Below are 20,794 nucleotides of genomic sequence, written 5' to 3'. Positions count from 1 at the left end.
TTGACACCCACCCCTCAGATATTGATAATCATTGATCAGATCCCTCTCAGCCTTCTCTCCAGACTAAACAGCCCCAGGGCTCTCAGTGTCTCTCCATAGCGGAGATGCTCAAGTCCCCTAATCATCCTCGTGGCTCTCCATTGGACTCTCTCCATCAGATCCCTGTCTCTCTTTAATGGGGGAGCCCAGAACTGGACACAGTATTGCAGGTGTGGTCTCAGCAGGGCAGAGCAGAGGGGGAGAAGAACCTCCCTAGCCCTGCTGGGATGGCTGCTCCTTGTTTTGTTGGGGGAAAATAGCTTGGTGTCATTGGCTGCTCCCCTGGGTCTGTGGGAGCTGCTCTACTGGATTGGGCTGTTGAGTTATGTTTGGTACCACTTCTCGCCAGTGGATAAATGCCTGGTGCTTGAGGGAAAGTTTAAACATCCCATAATGTCATCAGCTAATTAGAGTGTTTTGAGCTGGGAGGGAATTCCTTCCTGACCATTTCAGCGATCTCATGCTGCCCTGAAGCAGAAGCAGAGCCTGTCAGAACCTCCTGAGCTGGGCTGGGAGGGGCTGTTGATGTGGCTCTGGGTGCCTGTGGCTGTGCTGAGGGAGGGGCAGGGTCCATCCAGCCTTGTACCAGAGACATGTTGAGTTGAGGGTGGACAGGAGAGAACTCCAGAGCTGCAAACCCTGCTGTACCTGAGCAGCCATCCTCTGGGTGGCCTTGATCCTGCAATCCAGATAATTGCCTGGGCAACCATCACTGCCTGTTGGAAATGCAAGGTTCTAATTCACAGCAGGAGAATGAAGCTGCCTGAAGAGGAGGAGAGCCTCAAGTCTAGGTGGTAGTTGAAGCACATTTCCACCCTCTGTCTCATGATGCAGTGGAAGTGCTCTGTGGTAAACTGGCTCATGGAAGCAATCATTTGCAGTCCACTGTTTGCCCTCAGAGCTGCAAAAATCAGCGTTAAGAGTAAGGAATCTAAGGGTGCAGGTCCCAGGAGACCAAGGGACACAGGGAGCCTGGATCAAGTGGCCTTCTGAGTCTGGCAAAGTGCCACCTGGGGAGGGGATGTGTTGGAGTGCTCCTGGCAGGCCTGGTGCTCAGACAAGGTCTCTTGAGAGGGCCCCCACTGTCTGGTGTAGTTGGGGCCACTCCTGTTGGGTTCTCAGTCAGACAAAGGCCCTTCAGGTGTCTGTGGGAAGCTCTGTGGGATCTGTCCCTCCCAGCTGTGAAGATCCAAGCCTTTCTTGGGCCTGGTGATGGCTGAAGAAGGTCTGAGTCAGATTTGCCATGCTACCCTCAGGGCCCAGGCAGAGGGTTCCTGGCTGTATCTCGTGTGGAGAGACTGGAGAGGGCCCTTGCAGCCCATCTGCTCTCCATCTAGTGAGCCAGGTCATGCTGGGCCTTCCATGCAGAGCTCTCACTCGTGTCCCTGGGTTCTGGGAAGTCTCAGGTATGACAGCAGCTCCTGACTTTGTTTCCTTTCTCTCTTGCAGGTCTACTGCATACAACTTCAACCCCAAACCTGCAAACCCCAGTTTTCTCAGTCATTCCTTGGTGGAACTGCTTAACCAGATCAGCCCTACCTTCAAAAAAAACTTCTCTGCCCTGCAGAAGAAACGGTAGCAGCACTTTGTCCTCTCTGGCTCTCTCCTGAGACCTTGCCTGCTGAGGCTCAGCTGTGGGAACTGGATGCCACTGGCAGAGCAAGGATTGCAGAGCCTGTGGCTGAGCTCACTCAGGGGTGGGGTGGTTGGGAGGGGAGAGTCCATGCAACAAGGACCACAGAACACCTGACTGAATGTCTTGGCAGCACCCTTCTGTGACTGCCTTTCCCTGCCAGAGCTGATGGGACTTGTCAGGACAGCAGTCATGGGCTGCTGGAAGCCCAGAGTTCTGGTCCTTATCCACTGGATGGTCTCTCTTGGCTGTAGCTGGAGATGCCTCTTGCTTCCAGCACACACATTTAGGGAGTTCAGCTCTTGGCCTGAAGCCAAGCTGGGGGAGTGACAGCTTCCCATGGCTGTGGGAGTGTCAGCTGTGGAGCTCACCTGGAGTTCAGCTCTGTCCCTGCTGAGAAACCACCCACCCAGGGCAGTGTGTGCAGGGGGAGGGGAGGCCCAGAGACCTTGTGCTGTGTTCCCAGTGGGGAAGCTGCTGCTGTGTTCAGCAGCTCCTGAGATGGGGGTCTCCTTGCTGAGTCTCTGTGTTAGCTATGTGCCTCCTAGGAGACTTGGTGACTTCCTAGCTAGCCAGGCAGCTAAGAGTTAATGTGGAGCATGGCCAGTGGGCTGGTGGCCTGCTCAGCAGGTGCTTGTCCCCTGAATCCAAACCCGAGGCTGAAACATAAAATATCAGGGAAAGTAACATGAGGGCTTTGGAGAGAGAAGAGTGATTGTAAGTATGTCTGTGCAGGCTCCCTTGCTCTCCTTCCCTCTGGCTGCTCTAATAGCAATGGAAACAATCAGGCATTGTTCTGTGCTGCCCTTGCTGCAGGGACCACTCGTGCTGCAGGACAGTGGGTGCTGTGCAAGGGCTGTCATCCTTCAGAGGCTCCTTAATGAACTGCCTGGGCTCAGCAGGGTGCACACTGCCAGCACATTGTGTGGCTTTCAGGAGCTCTGCTTCTGCTCTCATTAAGAAGATGAAAGTGACACTAGACAAGGGCTGAAAATTAGCAGTGGCCTCCAGCCACCACTGTGACTATCTGGCCATTTAAAAAGGATTACCCTGATTGCTTCTTGGGCCAGCAGTAAACACAGATGAGGCTGCAGCACCTGCTGAGAGCAGGCAGATCCACGGGAGGAGCTTCCTTCTTCACCTCAGCAGTGGCTGTGGGCTGGTTTGTCACCTGTGGGGACTGCTGTGAGAGCTGAGGCCAGGCTGGTTTGTCACCAGTTTGTCACCTGTGTGGTCTGGTGTGAGAGCTGCAGGCAGGCTGGGAGTGGGCATCTTCTGCCTCTTGAGTACTAGAGGGTGCTGGGGGACTCTGGTGATACAGCTGAGGCTAAAACTGGGAAAAGGAGCTGGGAAAGCCCAGGTGACTCTGCAGGCTGCTGGTGGTGCCAGCTGGGCACCGTGGGGTCCAGTAGAGGTTAAATCCAAGTGTTGTGTGCTGCCCCTGAGGCCTGGGCTTGTTTGTCCTGAGCAGGTGTTGCAACAGAGGGAAAATTCTCTTAGAACAGAAAGAAATCTTCCTCTGGAAAATGTCTGCTTGTGTTCCCTCCCCCCCAGGGTTCAGAGGCACCCCTTTGAGAGGATAGCTACCCCCTTCCAGGTGTACAGCTGGACGGCCCCGCAGGCAGAGCACGCCATGGACTGTGTGCGGGCAGAGGATGCTTACACCTCTAGGCTGGGCTATGAAGAGCACATACCTGGACAGGTACTGGTCCTGCTTTGCCTCAGCCCCAGCTGCACTGGGCACCCCCTAGCTTCTAACAAGTCGGCCTCTGGTGTTTGTTGGAAGGGTTTTGCTCATCGAGGGAAGACTCACAGGAGTCCTCTCCCTGCTGAGGCCGTGCTGGCAGGAGCTGTGCTGCTCAGGCTGCAGCTCCCCAAGCACATCAAGCTCTGAAGGGAGCAGCTTCTGCTTGGGTGTTTAGAAATCCCAGGTCCTGGCTCTGAGTGCTGCTGCATGGAAGGCAGAGGGCTCCTCCATGCCAGTCAGGCCTGGCACAGCTCTTCTGTCTCTGAGCAGACTGTGCTAAGGGCTTCAGCTGCAGCTTCACAGTGTCAAATCTTAGAGGCTGTGAGTGGTGCAGGGCTTTAATAGCTGCCCATGGGTGGCTGTCTGCCTGCAGTGTGACCACATCAGACCTGCACCATGCTCCTCCAGAGCCAGCAAGCTGCTTCTTAGTTAAACTGCCCTGCATGAGCTGGGCTGATGTAAGATCTGTCCCAGGCTGCTGCTGAATGAAGTCCAATCACGAGGAGTGTTCATTCCTGCTGTTAATTCACTTCTGAACTCCACAGCAGCCTGCATTCTTGCCCCTTCCCCTCCCTTCTCTCACTAAATGCCTGGTAAGGCAGAGCCCCTGCCTTGCCCAGCCCCTTCCTGCACCATGCATTGCATCCCACAAGGCTTTGACTCTTTCAGACCAGGGACTGGAACGAGGAGCTGCAGACCACCCGGGAGCTGCCGCGCAAGAACCTGCCCGAGAGGCTGCTGAGGGAAAGAGCCATTTTCAAGGTGACTTTGGGATGTGCAGGCAGCTCCTCACACAGCCCCTTCCCTGCTGCCCATGGCACAGCACAGCTGGGCACTTCACCTGGGCCACCCTTAGAAACTGCCAGAGGAGGATCCCTGACTGCAGACTCAGGGCTCTTGTTCCCTCTCACACATCTGCCTTCTGCTCCCAGCCCCATGGGGAGGAATTGTTCTCCTTGACCACATCTGGAACATTGTGTCCAGTTTTGGGCCCTTCAGTTCAAGAAGGACCTCAGGGAACTGCTTGAGAGAGTCCAGTGCAGAGCCACAAAAATAGTGAAGGGAGTGGAACATCTTCCTTAGGAGGAGAGCCTGAGGGAGCTGAGGGCTCTGTAGCTTGGAGAGGAGGAGCCTGAGGGCTGATCTCATTCATGTTGGTAAATGTGTAAAGGGCGAGTGCCCAGAGGCTGGAGCCAGGCTCTGCTCAGCGATGCAGTGACAGCACAAGGGGCAGTGGTGGAAGTTGAGGCACAGGAAGTTCCATGGGAACAGGAGGAAGAATTATTTCCCTGTCAGGCTGACAGAACACTGGAACAGGCTGCCTGGGGGGGTTGTGGAGTCTCCCTCTCTGCAGACTTTCAAGCTCCATCTGGATGTGTTCCTGTGTGACCAGTGCTGGATTCTATGGTCCTGCTCTGGCAGGGGGCTTGGACTTGATGATCTCTCCTCCTCTACTCCACTTTGGTGAGACCCCACCTGGAGTACTGCATCCAGTTCTGGAGCCTCTATCACAGGAAGGATCTGGACGTGCTGGAGCATGTCCAGAGAAGGGCCATGAGGATGATCAGAGGGCTGGAGCTCCTGTCCTACAAGGACAGACTGAGGCAGTTGGGACTATTCAGTCTGGAGAAGATAAGGCTCCAAGGAGACCTTATTGTGGCCTTCCAGTATCTGAAGGGGGCTACAAGAGAGCTGGGGAAGGACTTTTTAGGGTTCAGGGAGTGATAGAACTGGGGGGAATGGAACAAAACTAGAAGTGGGTAGATTCATATTGGATGTTAGGAAGAAGCTCTTCACCATGAGGGTGGTGAGACACTGGCACAGGTTGCCCAGGGAGGTGGTTGGGTTTTCATCCCTGGAGATATTCAAGGCTCTGATCTAGCTGAGGATGCCCCTGCTGTCCCAGCTGTCCCAGCTAGGAAGAAATTCTTCCCTATCAGTGTGGTGAGACACTAGCACAGGCTGCCCAGGGAGGTGGTGGAAGCCTCATCCCTGGAAGTTTTTGCAGCCAGGCTGGATGTGGCTGTGAGCAACCTGCTGTGGTGTGAGGTGTCCCTGCCCATGGCAGGGAGCTTGGAACTGGCTGATCCTTGAGGTCCCTTCCAACCCTGACAATTGATTCTATGATCTCCAGATTCCCCTCCCTAACCCTTCCCATACCTCCCCGCAGGTTCACAGCGACTTCACGGCGGCGGCGACGCGGGGGGCGATGGCCGTGATCGACGGCAACGTCATGGCCATCAACCCCAGCGAGGAGACCAAGATGCAGATGTTCATCTGGAACAACATCTTCTTCAGCCTGGGCTTCGACGTGCGTGACCACTACAAGGACTTTGGGGGCGACGTGGCTGCTTACGTGGCTCCCACCAACGACCTCAACGGCGTGCGGACCTACAACGCCGTGGACGTGGAGGGGCTCTACACGCTGGGGACGGTGGTGGTGGACTACAGAGGCTACAGGGTGACAGCTCAGTCCATTATTCCTGGCATTTTGGAACGGGAGCAGGAGCAGAGCGTCATCTACGGCTCCATAGACTTTGGCAAGACGGTCGTCTCGCACCCCAAGTACCTGGAGCTGCTGGAGAAGACCAGCAGGCCGCTGAAGATCCAGAAGCACAGAGTCCTCAACGACAAGAACGAGGAGGTGGAGCTGTGCTCCTCAGTGGAGTGCAAGGGCATCATCGGCAACGACGGGCGGCACTACATCCTGGACCTGCTCCGCACCTTCCCCCCGGACCTCAACTTCCTGCCCGTGGAAGGGGAGGAGATGCCAGCAGAGTGTAAGAAAATGGGGTTCCCCAAGCAGCACAGGCACAAGCTCTGCTGCCTGCGCCAGGAGCTCGTCGATGCCTTTGTGGAGCACAGGTGAGCTGAGATCCCTCCTTCCTCTGGGCGTGGGCCGAGGCAGGACCACACTGCTGTGTCCCAGGGGCATCCCAGCTGAGCCCCCAGAAGTGGGCAGCTCGTTCCCCTTCTGCTGGGTTCTGCAGGGGCAATCCTAGAGCCTTACTGAGAGGTGAAGATGGGCTTCTTGAGGGGCTTACAGGGCTTCTTGCAGGGCTTACAGGGCTTCTGAGGGACCTTTGTAGTCTCCAGAGCTCCAGAAGTGGGCAGCTCATTTCCCCTCTGCTGGGCTGTGCAGGTGCAATCATAGAACCTTACTGTGAGGTGAAGATGAGCTTCTGAGGGGCTGTTTAGTCTCCAGAGCTGCTTTGGTTCTTTTGTGCCCCAACACCTACAAATTCTTTCCTTGCAGACACTCTGTGCACCTGATGGCTGGGGAATGGGAAGGATTCAGCTTCTTGAGGCTCTGCAGCTCTTGAATGCTACCTTTTTTTTCGTTTGTTTGTTTTCCTGAAGGCTGAGAAAAGTTAGCTGTGGGAACTGCTGTAGGCACTTCCATGGTGGGATGTGGTGGTGCTTGGGCTGGCTCAGCACAGGCTGAGCAGGAGCTCTGTGGGCAGGACAGGCCCACGTCCTGTGGTGTGGTGATGCTAATGCTCCTGCTCCCAGGGTGAAGGGCTGCAGGTGCTCTGCTCTCACAGATGGTCAGAGGCTGTGCTTTGCTTGCTGGGAAGATGAGCCCTGCAGTTGCTGAGGGAGGAGCCCTGCCCGCTGAGCAACCAGCTCTGCAGCCAGCACCCTTCCCAGTGCACCACGTGCCTGCAGGCAGCCTTTGCTGGGCCCCAGGACAGCTTCTCGTGACTGTGGGGTGCTGCTGCTGCTCCTTGGCTAGCAGGACCTGGCCCTCTCTCTGCTGAGGTCTCCTGGCAGGATTGCTGCTGCTCTGAGCTGTCTGGTCCTGTGCAGCTGGCAGCAAAAGCTTCCCGAGCTGGCTGCTGCTGCTGCCTGTGGAAAGCAATTTGTAATCACTGCAAGGAGATTAGTTCCCCATTGTGATGGGTAATGGAAACCCACTCTTTGTTTTGCTGCTCCTGATAAGCTAATGTGCACTCCTTTTGATCTGGGAAAGCTCCTGGGAAGAGGGTGCCCATGCTGCCTTGCCACAGGGAAGCTGTGTGGTCTCTAATGCCAACCCTGTGAGGTTTGCCCTCGCAGGGCAGTGGTGACTCTCTTGGACTCTGCTGCGTGCTGAATTCTTCTTCTCCTTCACTGTAGGTATCTCTTATTCATGAAGCTGGCTGCACTGCAGCTGATGCAGCAGAAAGCCAACAAGCAGGAGAGCTCTGGAGCTCTGGAAAATGGCTCCTCTCCGGAGAATGGCTCTGCAGACAGCGAGAGGCCTGAGCCTGAGGAGGGCAAAATGGAGGAGAACGTCACTGGGCTGGAGCAGGTGAAGGAGCTCGCTGAGACCATTGCCTCTGATGATGGAGCAGGTATTTCACCCTCAGCCCAGGCCCCCTGCCCCTGCTGGGGGGCTGTCACTGGTGGGAGCTGAGCCAGCCTGGGGTGGGTGGTGGTTGTTAAGCAGCCAAGCACTGGCTGCTTCTGGCAGTCTTGTCCTGGCGCTTTGCATGGAGCCATTCACACACCAATGAGTCAGTCACCATAGGGCCTGGCTGGGTGTCTCTGAAGGCAGCAGCCCATCAGCTCTGCCCTGGAAGCAGGAGCCTCGCAGCAGGCTGGGCTGTGGGGGTCACTGGCCAGGGCTGGGCTGCCAGAGGTTTGGTGTGGCAGAAGGGAGAAGGTGGTGGCAGGGCTGGACACCGTGCAGGCAACTCTGGGGATCATTGTCTCTGATAATCTGGGCTTATCATTGTCTGAAACCCATCTTCATTTGTATTCTGTTTCTCTTCCTGAAATCCACATTCATTTGTATGCTGTTCTCTCCTGCTCCAGTGGATCCCAAAAGCAGGGAAGTGATTCGGAACGCGTGCAAGGCCGTGGGCTCCATCAGCGACACCTCCTTTGACATCCGCTTCAACCCAGATATTTTCTCTCCAGGTACGTGTCCAGAGAGCTGCCTTTGTCCTCCTTCAGGCTGTCCAGCCAAAAACTGGTGTTCTGTAGCCAGGAATACTGCTGGCTGGGCACAGTGGAGGATTCTCCATGAGGCACAAGATGCAGACCGAGAGAGGGAAGGGTAATTGATTGCAGTGCTCCAGCTGGCTCCCACCGCTGTGCTCGGGGGAGGTCTGCACGTTGCTGCCAAGAAGCTTCTTGCCATTCTCCAACATCCCAGCTGCTAGACCACATGAAAGGAAGCAGAGGGAGGAGGGGAAAAAATTAATTTGATCCTAAGGTAATAGTTTACACACAGAAAACAACAGTTGGAGTTGGAACAACTGATGTTGGCTCCTGGGTGAAGGACAGGGATTGTTTTAGTAACGTGGTGGTGAGCAGGTCACAGTGCCCTTTCTAAGGCATGCCTCAGCTGCATGCTGCTTTCCATGTCTGGAATCAGTAGTTTTGTCATTTGGAAACACAGAAGAAGCTCCCAGGGTGTTTGTGGGGGTGAATGCCAAGGCTGTGTGCGTGCAAATCACAGGAGAATGGCCATGCAGTTGGGTTCAGCTTGGAATAAATGCTTCAGGAGGAGCTTGCTAAGGCTGCTTCAGCACTGACTTTGCAGCTAGAACATAAAACCTGATTTTGATTTTGGTGTGCAAAAGGCTCTGAGTTTCTAGCACCTGAGCTGTTTGCTGGTGCATCCACTGGAACACTCCCATTCCAGTCTATCCAGGTGACTCTTGGCACTGGCAGCATACAGAGCACTTTGCAGTAGCCCAGAGCAGAATTCAGGCTGTTGAAAGCTGTGTTAGGAATGAGTGAGGGGGAAGGACTCAGCAGAGAAGCTCAAGTTCCTTCCATTGAAAGAGGTGAAGCAGAGGACTTTCTGAAGAAGCACCTTTAATTCCAGGGAGGCAGAATCACTTTGACTCCCTGCCTGCTCTTCCTTTGTGCTGTCTGTCCCTGAGGTGTCTTCTCCAGCTCATGTTTCATGTTCTCCTCTTTTACTCTCCTAGGTGTTCGTTTTCCTGAGTCTAGCAAAGAGGAGGTGCAGGATCAGAAGCAGTTGCTGAAGGATGCTGCTGCCTTCCTGTTGTCCTGCCAGATCCCAGGTTTGGTAAGGAGCTGAGGCCCAGCAGTAATGTCACCCCTGAGACCTCACCTTGAGCTGGGACCTGCCCTGTGCTGTGGGGCACCACTGGGTGAAGCCTGGTGAACAGCACACACCACACACCTCTGCTGCCAGCAGGAGGGGGAGGAATTTCCCATCTTGCAGCATGGCCAAACTTTCCCACCTCAGTCCAACTCAGAACTGGGGGCACTGGTAATTATCAGCTATTGCTAGGAGTCTGGGGCAAGAGAGACCACACAGGTCACCCTCCCTGGCCCTGGGCCTCCTGCGCAGCTTATTGTGCTACCTGGCCCTCATCGTGACTCGGTGACTAAGATTTTGGAGGGAACTGGGAAACTCTTCTAACCAGTATCTGTTGTAAAAACTCCCTCTGTGAGTCCTAAGCATGAGAACTACCAAGACTCTCTCCAAACTGATTGCCTGTGGTAGAGCAGGCACTGTCACTGGGAGGGTAGAAGTGGTGATCTCCACAGCAAGAGGTCGTTGGTCTTACCCTAGGAGGGGATTTTCCTTGCTGGCAAGTTTCTCCTGAGCTCTAAATCCACCAGTCCTGTGGTCAGCATAATCTTTAAGACCAACTGTTTAGCCTTCAAATCAAAAAAAGGAGGAGGAGTGAATCAGAAGAGGGCTGGTGACTGAGTGGTGTTTTTAAGGTGGTTGGCACACTGGTGAGTGAACCCCAAAAGCTGCAGAAGCAGTGTGAGAGCAGGGCACAGCCAGCTGCTGTGGGCAGCCCTTGCTCTGTGAGTGCTGCTCTGTGACATGAATTCAGTGACTTTATCAGCTCTGCAACACAGCTGCAGATGCAAGTGCCATGGCCTCTTATCAGCCAAGGGAGCACAGTTCCCTGTAGCATTTAACTGGAAATGGCTTTAGGTGGTGGCTGTCAGGTCCTTGGAGGAGATTTAGCCTGCTAGTTCCACAGGTTAGATCAGCCATGGCAGAGGGAAGGTGGCTCCTGAGCCACAGGAGTGCTCAGAGACCCTGCTCTGGGGCTGGAGGTCACACACCACCATCTCTGTGCTGGGTACCACCATCACTCTGGGCAGCCTGATCTAGCTGAGGATGTCCCTGCTTACTGCAGAGGGGCTTGGACTGGATGACCTTCAGAGGTCCCTTCCAACCCAGACCATTCTGTGGTTCTATTCTGTCACTGTGCTGGACACCATCACAGCCTCTGCTGGTCACCTTGGGCTGCTGGGGGTGCTACACACTCAGCTCTTGGATGCAGTCCTCTGTGCCAAAGAAACTGTAACTGCCTCCTTCAGGTCTGCTCTCAGTAACCAAGGCTGTACACACCCTGCAGGTCAAAGACTGCCTGGACCACACAGTGCTGCCCATGGATGGAGCTACCTTGGCAGAGGCCATGCACCAGAGGGGCATCAACATGCGGTACCTGGGCAAAGTCATCAACTTCATCTCCAAGACTCCTGGGCGTGCTCAGCTGGATCACATCTTTGTAAGCATCAGACCTGACTTGCAGGCTGGCAGCTGAAACCTCCTCTGGCAGAATCTGCCCTGAGTAGACTCCAGCTTGGCCAAGTTGGCTTCTCTCTGTAAGAAAAGCAGAGGGAGAAAGGACTGCAAGTGGTGGATGGGGAGTTCTGCTCCCAAATCCTTAGTGCCTTTCATGATGTCCAGGGGTTGGAGTGTCCTTTGGGAGTGCTTCAGGGGTTCCCAGGTGTCACAGCTGGATTTGAAGCCATGCATTTGCTGTGATCCATCCATTTTGGGTCAAGCTGGAAGGTGTTGTGAGCACAGGCAGCCTGTGGTCTCTGGGCAGGGGTGTGCCTGGGGGGCTCTTCCCTGGCTCCAGGGCAGTTCTGTGCTGCAGGGTGAGAACTGGGGAGAGGACTGGAGAGAGCCTCTTCTGCAGATCTTGGTAAAAGCCACTTGGAAAGCAAAAGTGTTTGATTGATTGATTGCCAACTGACTCTTGGTCTCTGCTCTCTGTTCCCTTGGGCAGAAAATAGGAATCAGCGAATTGATCACCCGATCGGCTAAGCACATCTTCAAGACCTACCTCCAGGTACGACCTGGGGGCTGACCTCTTGCCTTCTGTGTCCTCTCTAATGACTCTTGGCCACAAATAGAGCTGTAGGAGTCTGGGCTCTCATTAGGCAGTTGCTGAGGGGTTGCTTAGCAACAGGAGGTACAATCTCATTAGTGCCGAAGTAGGTGCAGCCTGTGGCAAGGCAAACAAGTTGCCACTTGGAGATCCTTTCCCAGAGAGGAACCATTCATGGTTTTCTTCCTCAGGATGAAGGCTTCTCAGTGTGAAATCACAGCTTGTTTTCCTTGTAGTACCTTTGCCTCTCGAGCAGTGTTGCTTTTGCCCTCTAAGAAGCTTTAATTGCTTCACCACAGCATCCTCCTCCTCCTCCTCCTGCCTCTATTCAGCCTCAGCTGCACTTCCTAGTGGCTCTCTCCCAGCTGCAGCCCCGAATGGGACAGGCTATTTGTGTGTGTGGAGGGGTAGATTTACCTCTGATCTCTGCATCATTCTTCCTCTCCCTCTCCTGGCAGACTTTCCTGTTGCTGGAGAGACAGGACTGTGTGTGCTGGGGATGAGAGCAGAGCCTGTGAGATGTTGGTGTCTTCCAGCACTGATTCTGGTGTCTCTCTGCAGGGTGTGGAGCTGTCAGGTCTGTCAGCAGCCATCAGCCACTTCCTCAATTGCTTTCTGAGCTCCTTTCCAAATCCCATTGCCCATCTTCCAGCTGATGAGCTGGTCTCCAAGAAAAAGAATAAGAAAAGGAAAAACAGGAACCTTGGCAATGCTGATAACACTGCATGGGCCAGCATGACCCCTCAGGAGCTCTGGAAGAACATTTGCTCTGAAGCAAAGAACTACTTTGACTTTAATCTTGAATGGTAAGCAGAGCAAACTGCCCTCCCCTGTGCCTGGACCCCAACCAGATGTCTGTGGCTGTTCTTTTAGGACCTGCCTTTGGGACTTGTTTGCTGTTTGAAGAGAAACTTCAACTCTTGAGGGAGTTTTGCAGGCTTAGAATGGAAGGAAATCAGGCAGAGAGGAGTGGGGGGGAAGTGGAACTGAAATTTGAAATGAAATCTGTGAGAGCCAGAGGAGGAAGGGAAACCTCCCATGGTGATGCAAGGAGAGCTGAAGGGGTGTAGTCAGAAGGTATCTGTGAGTGTAGATGATGGTGTAGGCTGAAGGGAGCTTATGTTCCAAAAGGGAGGGCAGCTTCTGCATCTGAAACAGAGGTGGTGATTGAGGCTGCTGGAAGGTGCAGATAGTGAGTGTGAAGCTGGAAGCACAAGCAAAGTGTCCCAAGGAAGAGCCCTGGCTAGCTGGGTAAGGCAGGCAGCATCCCTTCAGAGCAGGGTCAGCTTGTGCCTCAGCTCAGCTCTTTGAGCAGCACACACCTGGGACTCCAGTCAGAAGCACTGCTGAGCAGCCCTGGGAGCTTCCACAGGCCCTTAGCAAGCAGGGCTCAGTCAGCACTGAGCTGTGCAGGGACCTTCAGACAGAGCAGAGGGATGTCCTTGGGCAGCACCTGGGAGCTGAAGCTGGGCTGTGCTTTTTGCAGTGAAAATGCTGACCAAGCAGCTGAAGTGTACAGCCTCCAGAAAATCACCCTGCTGCGGGAGATCTCCCTCAAAACTGGAGTCCAGGTGAGATCCACAGCTTCCCTCCCTCCCTTCCCCTCAAAACTGGAGTCCAGGTGAGATCCACAGCTTCCCTCCCTCCCTTCCCCTCAAAACTGGGGTCCAGGTGAGATCCACAGCTTCCCTCCCTCCCTTCCCCTCAAAACTGGGGTCCAGGTGAGATCCACAGCTTCCCTCCCTCCCTTCCCCTCAAAACTGGGGTCCAGGTGAGATCCACAGCTTCCCTCCCTTGCCCACCACGGGTGGGTACTGATGGCCTTGCAGGGGACAGCCTCTCAGGCAGGGTGAGCTACTGAAGGCCTTTGTGGTGGAACACAGGTTCCAGCCCTGGGGAAAGAGGTTTCTGATCCAGTTTCCTTTTGGGGTGACCTTGCTGTGCACCTCTCTTGAACACTGAAGCAGCCAGAATGCAACTCCTGTAGCCTCCCCTGTGCCAGACCAAAGTCCCACCTGAAGCTCCTGCACATGTGCACTCCCCAGCCAGAGGAAGCAGCTCTTGGCTGAGCAGAGCAGGACTTTGGAGTTGTCCTTGCTTCAAGCACAGGGGGTTCCTTTCCCACAGCACTGCCTTAGCACTCTGTGGGGTGAAGGGATTGGGCTGGAATGGGGTTCTGCTGGGGCTCCAGCACTGGCACCACCACACCATGGCACTGTGGTGTGATCTCACCAGGTGGTGCCCACCTGCAGTGCCCTTCTCTCAGCCCTCTGTCCCTGGGTGGTGGTACAGGAGGTGCTTTGGCTGTGAGTCCACAGACAGACTCCAAGGTTCATTTGCCAAGTAGCTGTGAAGGTGGTGCCCAGGAGCTGTGGTCTGTTTGCTTCCTGCAGATACTGCTGAAAGAGTACAACTTTGACAACAGGCACAAGCCAACCTTCACAGAGGAGGACATTCTCAACATCTTCCCTGTGGTGAAGCATGTGAACCCCAAAGCCTCAGATGCTTTCCATTTCTTCCAGAGCGGGCAAGCAAAGGTTCAGCAAGGTACAGACCCAGCAGGCCTCTGCCTCTCCAGGCAGCTGCTGCTGGAAGAAAGAACAGAGGATGTGTGGCACAGCCACTGCCCTCCACTGCCATCTAGTCACAGACTGGGTTGGAAGGGACCTTTCAAGGTCATCCAGTCCAACCCCCCTGCAGTCAGCAGTGACATCTGCAACTAGAGCCCCAGACAACCTGAGCTGCCATGGTGGCAGGAGTGGAGCATCTCCCACCTCTCACCACCCTCACTGTCAAACATTTCCCCCTTCTCTCCAGTCTGAATCTCCCTCTTTGAGTTCAGACCATCAGCCCTTGTCCTGTGGCAACAGGCCCTGCTCAAAACTCTGTCCCCAGCTTTCTGATGGACCTCTTCAACCACTGAAAGGCCACCAGAAGGTCTCTTTATATATTAAAAAAAAAACCAACACAAAAAACCCACATTAGATATGAAATCTTGTTTTTTCCTACATAAAAGTCACACTGCCAGCACTCCCCATTCTGGTGGAGGATCATGGCCTCCAGGACCACCTGAAACAGCAACCTGCTGTAAAGTCACCTACAAGGACCAAGGGTGGCAGCAGGGTGGCTGCAGGGTGGCAGTTTCCTCCTGCCAGCTTCAGCCCTTTCCCAGGCAGTGGCTGATGGATGTTACATGACCGCTGCAGTGTGCCCCCCAGCAGTGGCAGGGTTGTTTGGCACCCACCCATCCTGCCCACCACCTCTTTCAGGTTTCCTGAAGGAGGGCTGTGAGCTCATCAACGAAGCCTTAAACTTGTTCAACAATGTGTATGGTGCTATGCATGTGGAAATCTGTGCCTGCCTGAGGCTGCTGGCTCGTCTCAACTACATCATGGGGGATTATTCAGAGGTAAGCAAGGCCTGGGCAGGGGCTGCTTACGCCTCCTGTGTGCCTATCTCTGTGCTTGCTTCACTCAGGTGCCCTCTGTGTGACTTGCTCTTGGGTCTTTCTGCCCTGTTTAGGCCTTAAGTAATCAGCAGAAAGCGGTGCTAATGAGTGAGAGGGTCCTGGGTATTGAGCATCCCAACACCATCCAAGAATACGTGAGTAAGGCTGCTGGGGAGCAGCAGCACCTCCTCTGTCCTCCCTCCTGCACTCTCTGAGCCTGGCTGTGTCTAGAAAGCAGCTGCAGTCATCCCTCCTGCAGCCCTGCTCTTCCCACAGGCCTGCACTTGCAGCAGAGGTTCTGTATTTGATCATTTTGTACACTGAAGCCCTCAGTGTTTGTGTTAGGAGTGTCCAGCTTGGTCTGCAGTTATCCTGCCTTAGTCTAGGATTTGGGGGGGGGGTGCGGGTGGAGGAGGTGGTGCCTGCTGAATGTTTATTTATAGTCATTAATTCTGCTGGGTTTTGCCCTGGGCTTATGTCAAAAGCAAAGCAAGCCCCATCAGAAAATGAGAGACACCTGGGGCAGTGCTGCCATAGTCCTGGAGGGGTGGAAGGGAGGGAGGTGAACCACTCCAGCTGGGCACCTGCCCCAGGGCTGCTGCAAACCCATTTTTTAACTACAAAAGGAAGAGCTTTTTGTCTGTGTGCAGCTGAGGAAAGGAGAGAGGAGCTTAGCAGAGAGTGCAGTGCCTCAGTGCTGGGTCCTTGTGTTGCAGATGCACCTTGCCCTGTACTGCTTTGCAAACAGCCAACTCTCCACGGCGCTCAACCTGCTGTACCGCGCACGCTACCTCATGCTGCTGGTCTTTGGGGAGGATCACCCAGAAATGGCCCTCTTGGATGTGAGTACACCTGGCAAGCCTTCAGGGGCCTCATCTCTGGGCCTGTGAAGTACTGGACATGTGACACACGTGTGTGGACACTGCTTGTCCCTCCCTGGGTCACTCACTGCTGGTCTTTACTATGAGGGTGGTGGAACACTGGAACAAGTTGCCTGGGGAGGTGGTTGAGGCTCCTTCCTTGGAGGTATTCAAGGTGAGGCTTGATGAGGCCCTGGGCAGCCTGGTCTAGTTGGGGATGTCCTGCTGACTGCAGGGAGGTCAGACTGGATGAGCTTTGGAGGTCCCGCCCAGCCCAGCCCAGCCCATTCTGTGACTCTATGAACAAGGGGTTTGGCTCTGGCTGGGAAGCTCAGCCAGGCTGCTGTGGCTGGAGACTTGCACTGGGACATAGAGGGTGGGGGTTGAGGGCCTGTAAGCACTGTGCAGGTTCCTTGCTTTAGCCTGGCCCTGTTGCCCTTGCAAGAATGGAGAGCTCCTTGTCTCTTGTCTGGCTCCTTTGGACCAAGCTCCTGAGGGGGAGAGTGGTCTCCTGTCGACCTCTGAGCTATAGGGGTAGCTGCTGCGGGGGAGGTTGTGGCTGCTGGGGGAGGTTGTGGCTGCTGCAGCCTTTCCAAGCAGTGGAAGGACCTGTCTGGCCCTGGAGCACTAAATGTGTAGTGTGGATCTGCCTTCTGAAGCCTCCTTGATTTGTGTGTGCAGAACAACATCGGCTTGGTGCTGCACGGGGTGATGGAGTACGACCTGTCCCTCCGCTTCCTGGAGAACGCCCTGGCCATCAGCTCCAAGTACCACGGCTCCAAGTCTCTGAAAGTTGCACTGAGGTGAGGCAGAGGAGGGTTCTAGGTGGGCCCCTGCTGCTCCAAGTCCATCCACCACCTGCTCTGATGAGAGGGCTCTGAGCTGGCTGTGTCCTGCACTGGGATTCCACGAGCCATGGTGCAGCATCCAGGGTGGTTGGCTTGAAAGGCAGAGATCCCTCGTTCCCAGTTGTGGGATCTGCTGGAATGCTGCTTGCCCCAGAGATCTGTCAGGATGAGCCTGGTCCTTGTGGACTCTCAGTAGGAAAATGTATGTGTGAAGTGGAGGCTGGAGGGGGAGGCTGATGGGATGGTACTGGAGCCTGGGAGCAGGCAGCTGCCTGTTTGGAATGGTGTCAGCCCTGGGGAGCTGTCTGAGGAGCGTGCCATCTGCTTTTGTCTTTCACCACAAAGCTTTGGAGTTGAGTAAAATCCTGAGCAGCTCCTGCTGTCTCCAGGGGAGCTGTGATGGTTGGCACCTTGAGGAGCTGCTCCTCACTGCTGTAGGCACTGTCCTTGAATGCAGAACTGGCTCAGGACCAACCATGCCGTGGCCCTCCTAATTACCAGCACCACACTGCAACCCATCTGTTCTTTGTCAGGGTGAAAATCAATCTTCTTAAGCACCCACAAGAGTCTGATTTGTTTTCCAGCAGTTGATGGATCTGCATTCTGCAGAAGGCATTCTGCCTTCCCTTGGTAGCTCTGGGGTGCTGGATGAGATTCATCACTCCCAGAATAACACTGCCAAACACAGAAACTTTTTTTCACTCCAGGAACTGCAAGGGAGCAAAATCCAGGCCAAGTCAGCTCTCCCCTCTGGAGAGAGCCCCAGTGACTTGTGTCCAGCTGTGCCACTGTTCTGGGGGGGACTTCTGTCCTTACTGTTTTTTAACTTTGGGCTGTAATGAATTCAGTAATCCCCATGTTGGGGAACTAGAACTAGAAAGAGCCTTTCTGAAGGACAGAGGCTTACTGCTGCTTCCTCCTCCTCCAGTTACTGAATCTAGCCCCAGGGTGTTCTCTGGCTGTGCTGCCTCCAGTCAGCTCATGGCTCTGGCCATCAGCTTTCCAGGGTGCAGGAAGAAAAAACCCCCAAGTTCAGTCTGTGCCTCTGGAGGGCCCCTCTCAGCCTTTCACAGAGTCCCAGCCCAGGGCAGTGTCAGCCTCCATGTGGGGTGAAGTAACCACTGGGGTCTGCCTCCTTTCACACTGGTGTGGAGACTTTCAGCCTGGCATGAGCACGTTAAAGCCATGGCTGCTGTAGTGCAGAGGTGTTTCTCCTTCCTGCCTGTCCCTCTGAAGCCTTCTCCCTCCCTCAGCCATCACTTGGTCGCTCGAGTGTACGAGAGCAAGGCCGAGTTCCGGTCAGCGCTGCAGCACGAGAAGGAAGGCTACACCATCTACAAAAACCAGGTGAGACCCTGCCCTGCCCCTGGGGGATCCCCCTTCCCTGCCACAGGCCAGCACTGCCCCTGCAGACCAGTGCCAGGGCCTGGAGCCTAGGACCAGCTCTGAGCAGGCACCAGGGAATGTCTTTTCTAGGGCCGGGTCAGAGCTGCTGCCCTGTGCTGACCTCTTCTCTGCCACAAGCCTTCCATGGCCTCCTGCAGGTTTGTTCTTCATGTGCCCCTGGTGCTGGTGGCACAGCACCACGTTCTGCCAGGGCACTCAAAGAGCTGCTGTGTTCTTTGCACTGTTTGCAGGACCTGCCTTTTAAATCTCAGACCCAGAGCAGTTTGGAGCTGAGCTGCTCCATGGGCAGCAACTCCTCCTCCTCACAGCCCTGCTGCTCCGCAGGGAAAGTTGTGCCCCAGCCCTGGGTCTGTCCCAACAGGTCTGCAGCTGTGACTCAGGGCTGTCTGACAGCTGCTGGAGGGAATGCTGCTCACCCTGCAGGCCTGCTCCTGCCTGGTGGAACTGTGTCATCCTGATAATCAGGCTCCTAGAGGAACCTCTGTGTTTGTGTTTTGAATGCCAGGGCGGTGAAACGTAGCTCTGATGAGTTTCTGTGAGGCTGTTGAGCCAGCAGAGAGTAGGAGCAGCCCTGGTGTGGGTCCTGTTGTGATTTGTATTGCTGACCCCTGGTTGGTGATTTGCTGTTTCCTTTTCTTCCTCTCTCTTTTCTGATCAGCTTGGAGAACACCATGAAAAGACCAAAGAGAGCTCAGAGTACCTGAAGTACCTGACCCAGCAAGCAGTGGCTCTGCAACGCACAATGAACGAGATCTACAAGAACGGCTCCAATGCCAACATCATGCCCCTGAAGGTACCCTGGGGTGAGGGCAGCAGGGAGAGCATCCCTGGGCACTCAGCGCTGTGCTTGCCTGCTCCTGAAGGACACCTGAGCATACATGCCTGCAGATGTGGCCTGGCCAGGAGGTGCCGGTGCCAGCTGCAGACCCTTCACGGGCAGGAGGTGCCGGTGCCAGCTGCAGACCCTTCACGGGCAGGAGGTCCCTGCAAAGGCAGAGGCTCAGACAGCTTGGACTGGACATTTGCTCTCCACTTGTGAGCAGAGCTCCTCTGGACTCTTCCTCTTCCTCCTGAGCCCCCTGAGTGCAGCAGCTGCATTGCAGGAGACCCAGGGATGGTTCTGAGGAGGTGTTGAGGTGCTGGGCAGAACAGGTGCCTGGGACACCTCTGCACCAACCTGCCCCTCAGCTGACTCACTGGCTGTGGGCAGGTTGCTCAATCCAAAAATATTTCGGTTTCCTCACCCTAAAACCTGCTGCCATCTCAGCAGGGCACTTTGTTCTCCTTCCAAGCACCTTGTGGTGTGGGGAGGCTGGGCACCAGAGCGGGGGGGCCTGGCCCTGCCCTGCCCTGTGTGGAGCAGGAGCAGATTTGGCCTCTTGGGCCAAATCCAGCTGCTCTTATCTGCCCCTGCACCTGGCAGCTCCTCTGCACCAGCCCCACCATGGCACATGGAGGGGAGCACACAGGAGCTCCTGTGCTGGGTGCTGGGGGTGCTGCCCCTGCCCTGCTGTGCACCAGCAGCTGCCTGAGGATCATGATCCAGCACATTGGGCAGGAGGCCTCCAGCTCCAGAGACTCCCTGCTAGAAGGGACTCCTGCTCTGCAAGGAGTGGTTTGGTTTTCTTCTCTGCACAGAACTGAGCAGTTCCTGGCAGCTGTTGGGGGGCCCTGAATCAAGTAAAAGGCCAAGTCCAGGAAACAGTGCCCAGCTAAGGGGCTCAGCCCCTGAACCACTGATTAAAGACTTCACCCTCGTTAGAGCACTGGGAGGAGACAAAGAAAGCCAAGCAAGCACCCCAGTTTGAACTGGCACCTCCTCTGCATGTTCCTGAGCTCAGGGGGCAGTGCTCCCCTCTGAGGGGAGGTCACCCACAAGGTCTGGCACCTCTGGATGCTGCTTTTTAACTTAGGGGTATAAAGAGGCAGAGAACAGCACCTGTGCCACCTTCCAGCTGCTTGTGTCACAGGAGGCCTCAGCTGCTTGAACTGTTAGTCTCTGGACCTGCTTAGGAGCTCTGAGTTCTGAGTTTTGACTTTCCAACTCTTCTTCTCTCTCCTGCTGCAGTTCACAGCTCCCAGTATGGCCAGTGTCCTGGAGCAGCTCAACATTATCAATGGAATTCTCTTCATTCCACTAAGGTAGAGTGAATCCCCTGGGTGTCTGAGCTGGAGGCTTGGGTTAGCTTTGCTCCTGAGGCAGCAGAACTCCCCAGACTGCTTCCCTTTGCAGTAAGAGTCACAGGCCCAGACTCTGGAGGTCCCAGTGACCTCAGCCACCTCAGAAATTGTCACTGCTGCAGAAAAGCTGCTTCAGATGCTGCTGGGTCCCCTGAAGGCACCCTGAGCACTGGTGAAAGGATGCCCTGCAGGATCCCTGGACACTGCTGAGTGGCACTAAAGCACCTGGCTGGAGGAGCACTGCACAGACCTTCAGGGTGTCCCTCTCCAGCCTGTAGCTCAGAGCAACAATCTGACCTCACCCCAACTGCTCTCTGGAGCTGAAGGGCAGCAGGCACCTGTCCTGCAGAGCTGATGGAGCACTGGGCAAGGCCACCCCTGTGTCACTTGTCCCAGGGCTTGCTCTGGAAGCAGCCAGGAGCTAACATCTCCCCTCCTCACGTTCTCAGCCCATCCCCCCAGCAGCAGTGGGATTCTTCTGTTCATCTCCATTTGCAGAGAGGGAGGTGGTGGGGTACAG

At 55.1% G+C, this 20,794-nt stretch overlaps 1 protein-coding gene across 1 annotated transcript in view; it reads left to right on the top strand.

Annotated features, from left to right (window-relative positions):
- Positions 1–20,794, top strand: part of CLUH (clustered mitochondria homolog) — a 39,855-nt gene that overhangs the window by 16,421 nt on the left and 2,640 nt on the right. Inside the window, exons 7-25 of the mRNA XM_054394145.1 lie at positions 1,489–1,614; positions 3,227–3,374; positions 4,089–4,181; positions 5,590–6,284; positions 7,539–7,756; positions 8,220–8,324; positions 9,347–9,447; positions 10,769–10,921; positions 11,429–11,491; positions 12,092–12,336; positions 13,017–13,101; positions 13,924–14,077; positions 14,800–14,939; positions 15,053–15,133; positions 15,695–15,820; positions 16,520–16,641; positions 17,940–18,033; positions 18,752–18,886; positions 20,162–20,235. Of these exons, the coding sequence (XP_054250120.1) occupies positions 1,489–1,614; positions 3,227–3,374; positions 4,089–4,181; positions 5,590–6,284; positions 7,539–7,756; positions 8,220–8,324; positions 9,347–9,447; positions 10,769–10,921; positions 11,429–11,491; positions 12,092–12,336; positions 13,017–13,101; positions 13,924–14,077; positions 14,800–14,939; positions 15,053–15,133; positions 15,695–15,820; positions 16,520–16,641; positions 17,940–18,033; positions 18,752–18,886; positions 20,162–20,235 (2,958 nt within the window). The remainder of the gene's footprint in view (positions 1–1,488; positions 1,615–3,226; positions 3,375–4,088; positions 4,182–5,589; positions 6,285–7,538; positions 7,757–8,219; positions 8,325–9,346; positions 9,448–10,768; positions 10,922–11,428; positions 11,492–12,091; positions 12,337–13,016; positions 13,102–13,923; positions 14,078–14,799; positions 14,940–15,052; positions 15,134–15,694; positions 15,821–16,519; positions 16,642–17,939; positions 18,034–18,751; positions 18,887–20,161; positions 20,236–20,794) is intronic.

The sequence above is a fragment of the Indicator indicator genome, chromosome 30, assembly GCF_027791375.1.
Source record: "Indicator indicator isolate 239-I01 chromosome 30, UM_Iind_1.1, whole genome shotgun sequence".
In the NCBI taxonomy this organism is placed as follows: Eukaryota; Metazoa; Chordata; class Aves; order Piciformes; family Indicatoridae; genus Indicator; species Indicator indicator.
The sequence above is the reverse complement of the archived record's forward strand: the minus strand, read 5'-3'. Positions and strand labels throughout refer to the sequence as shown.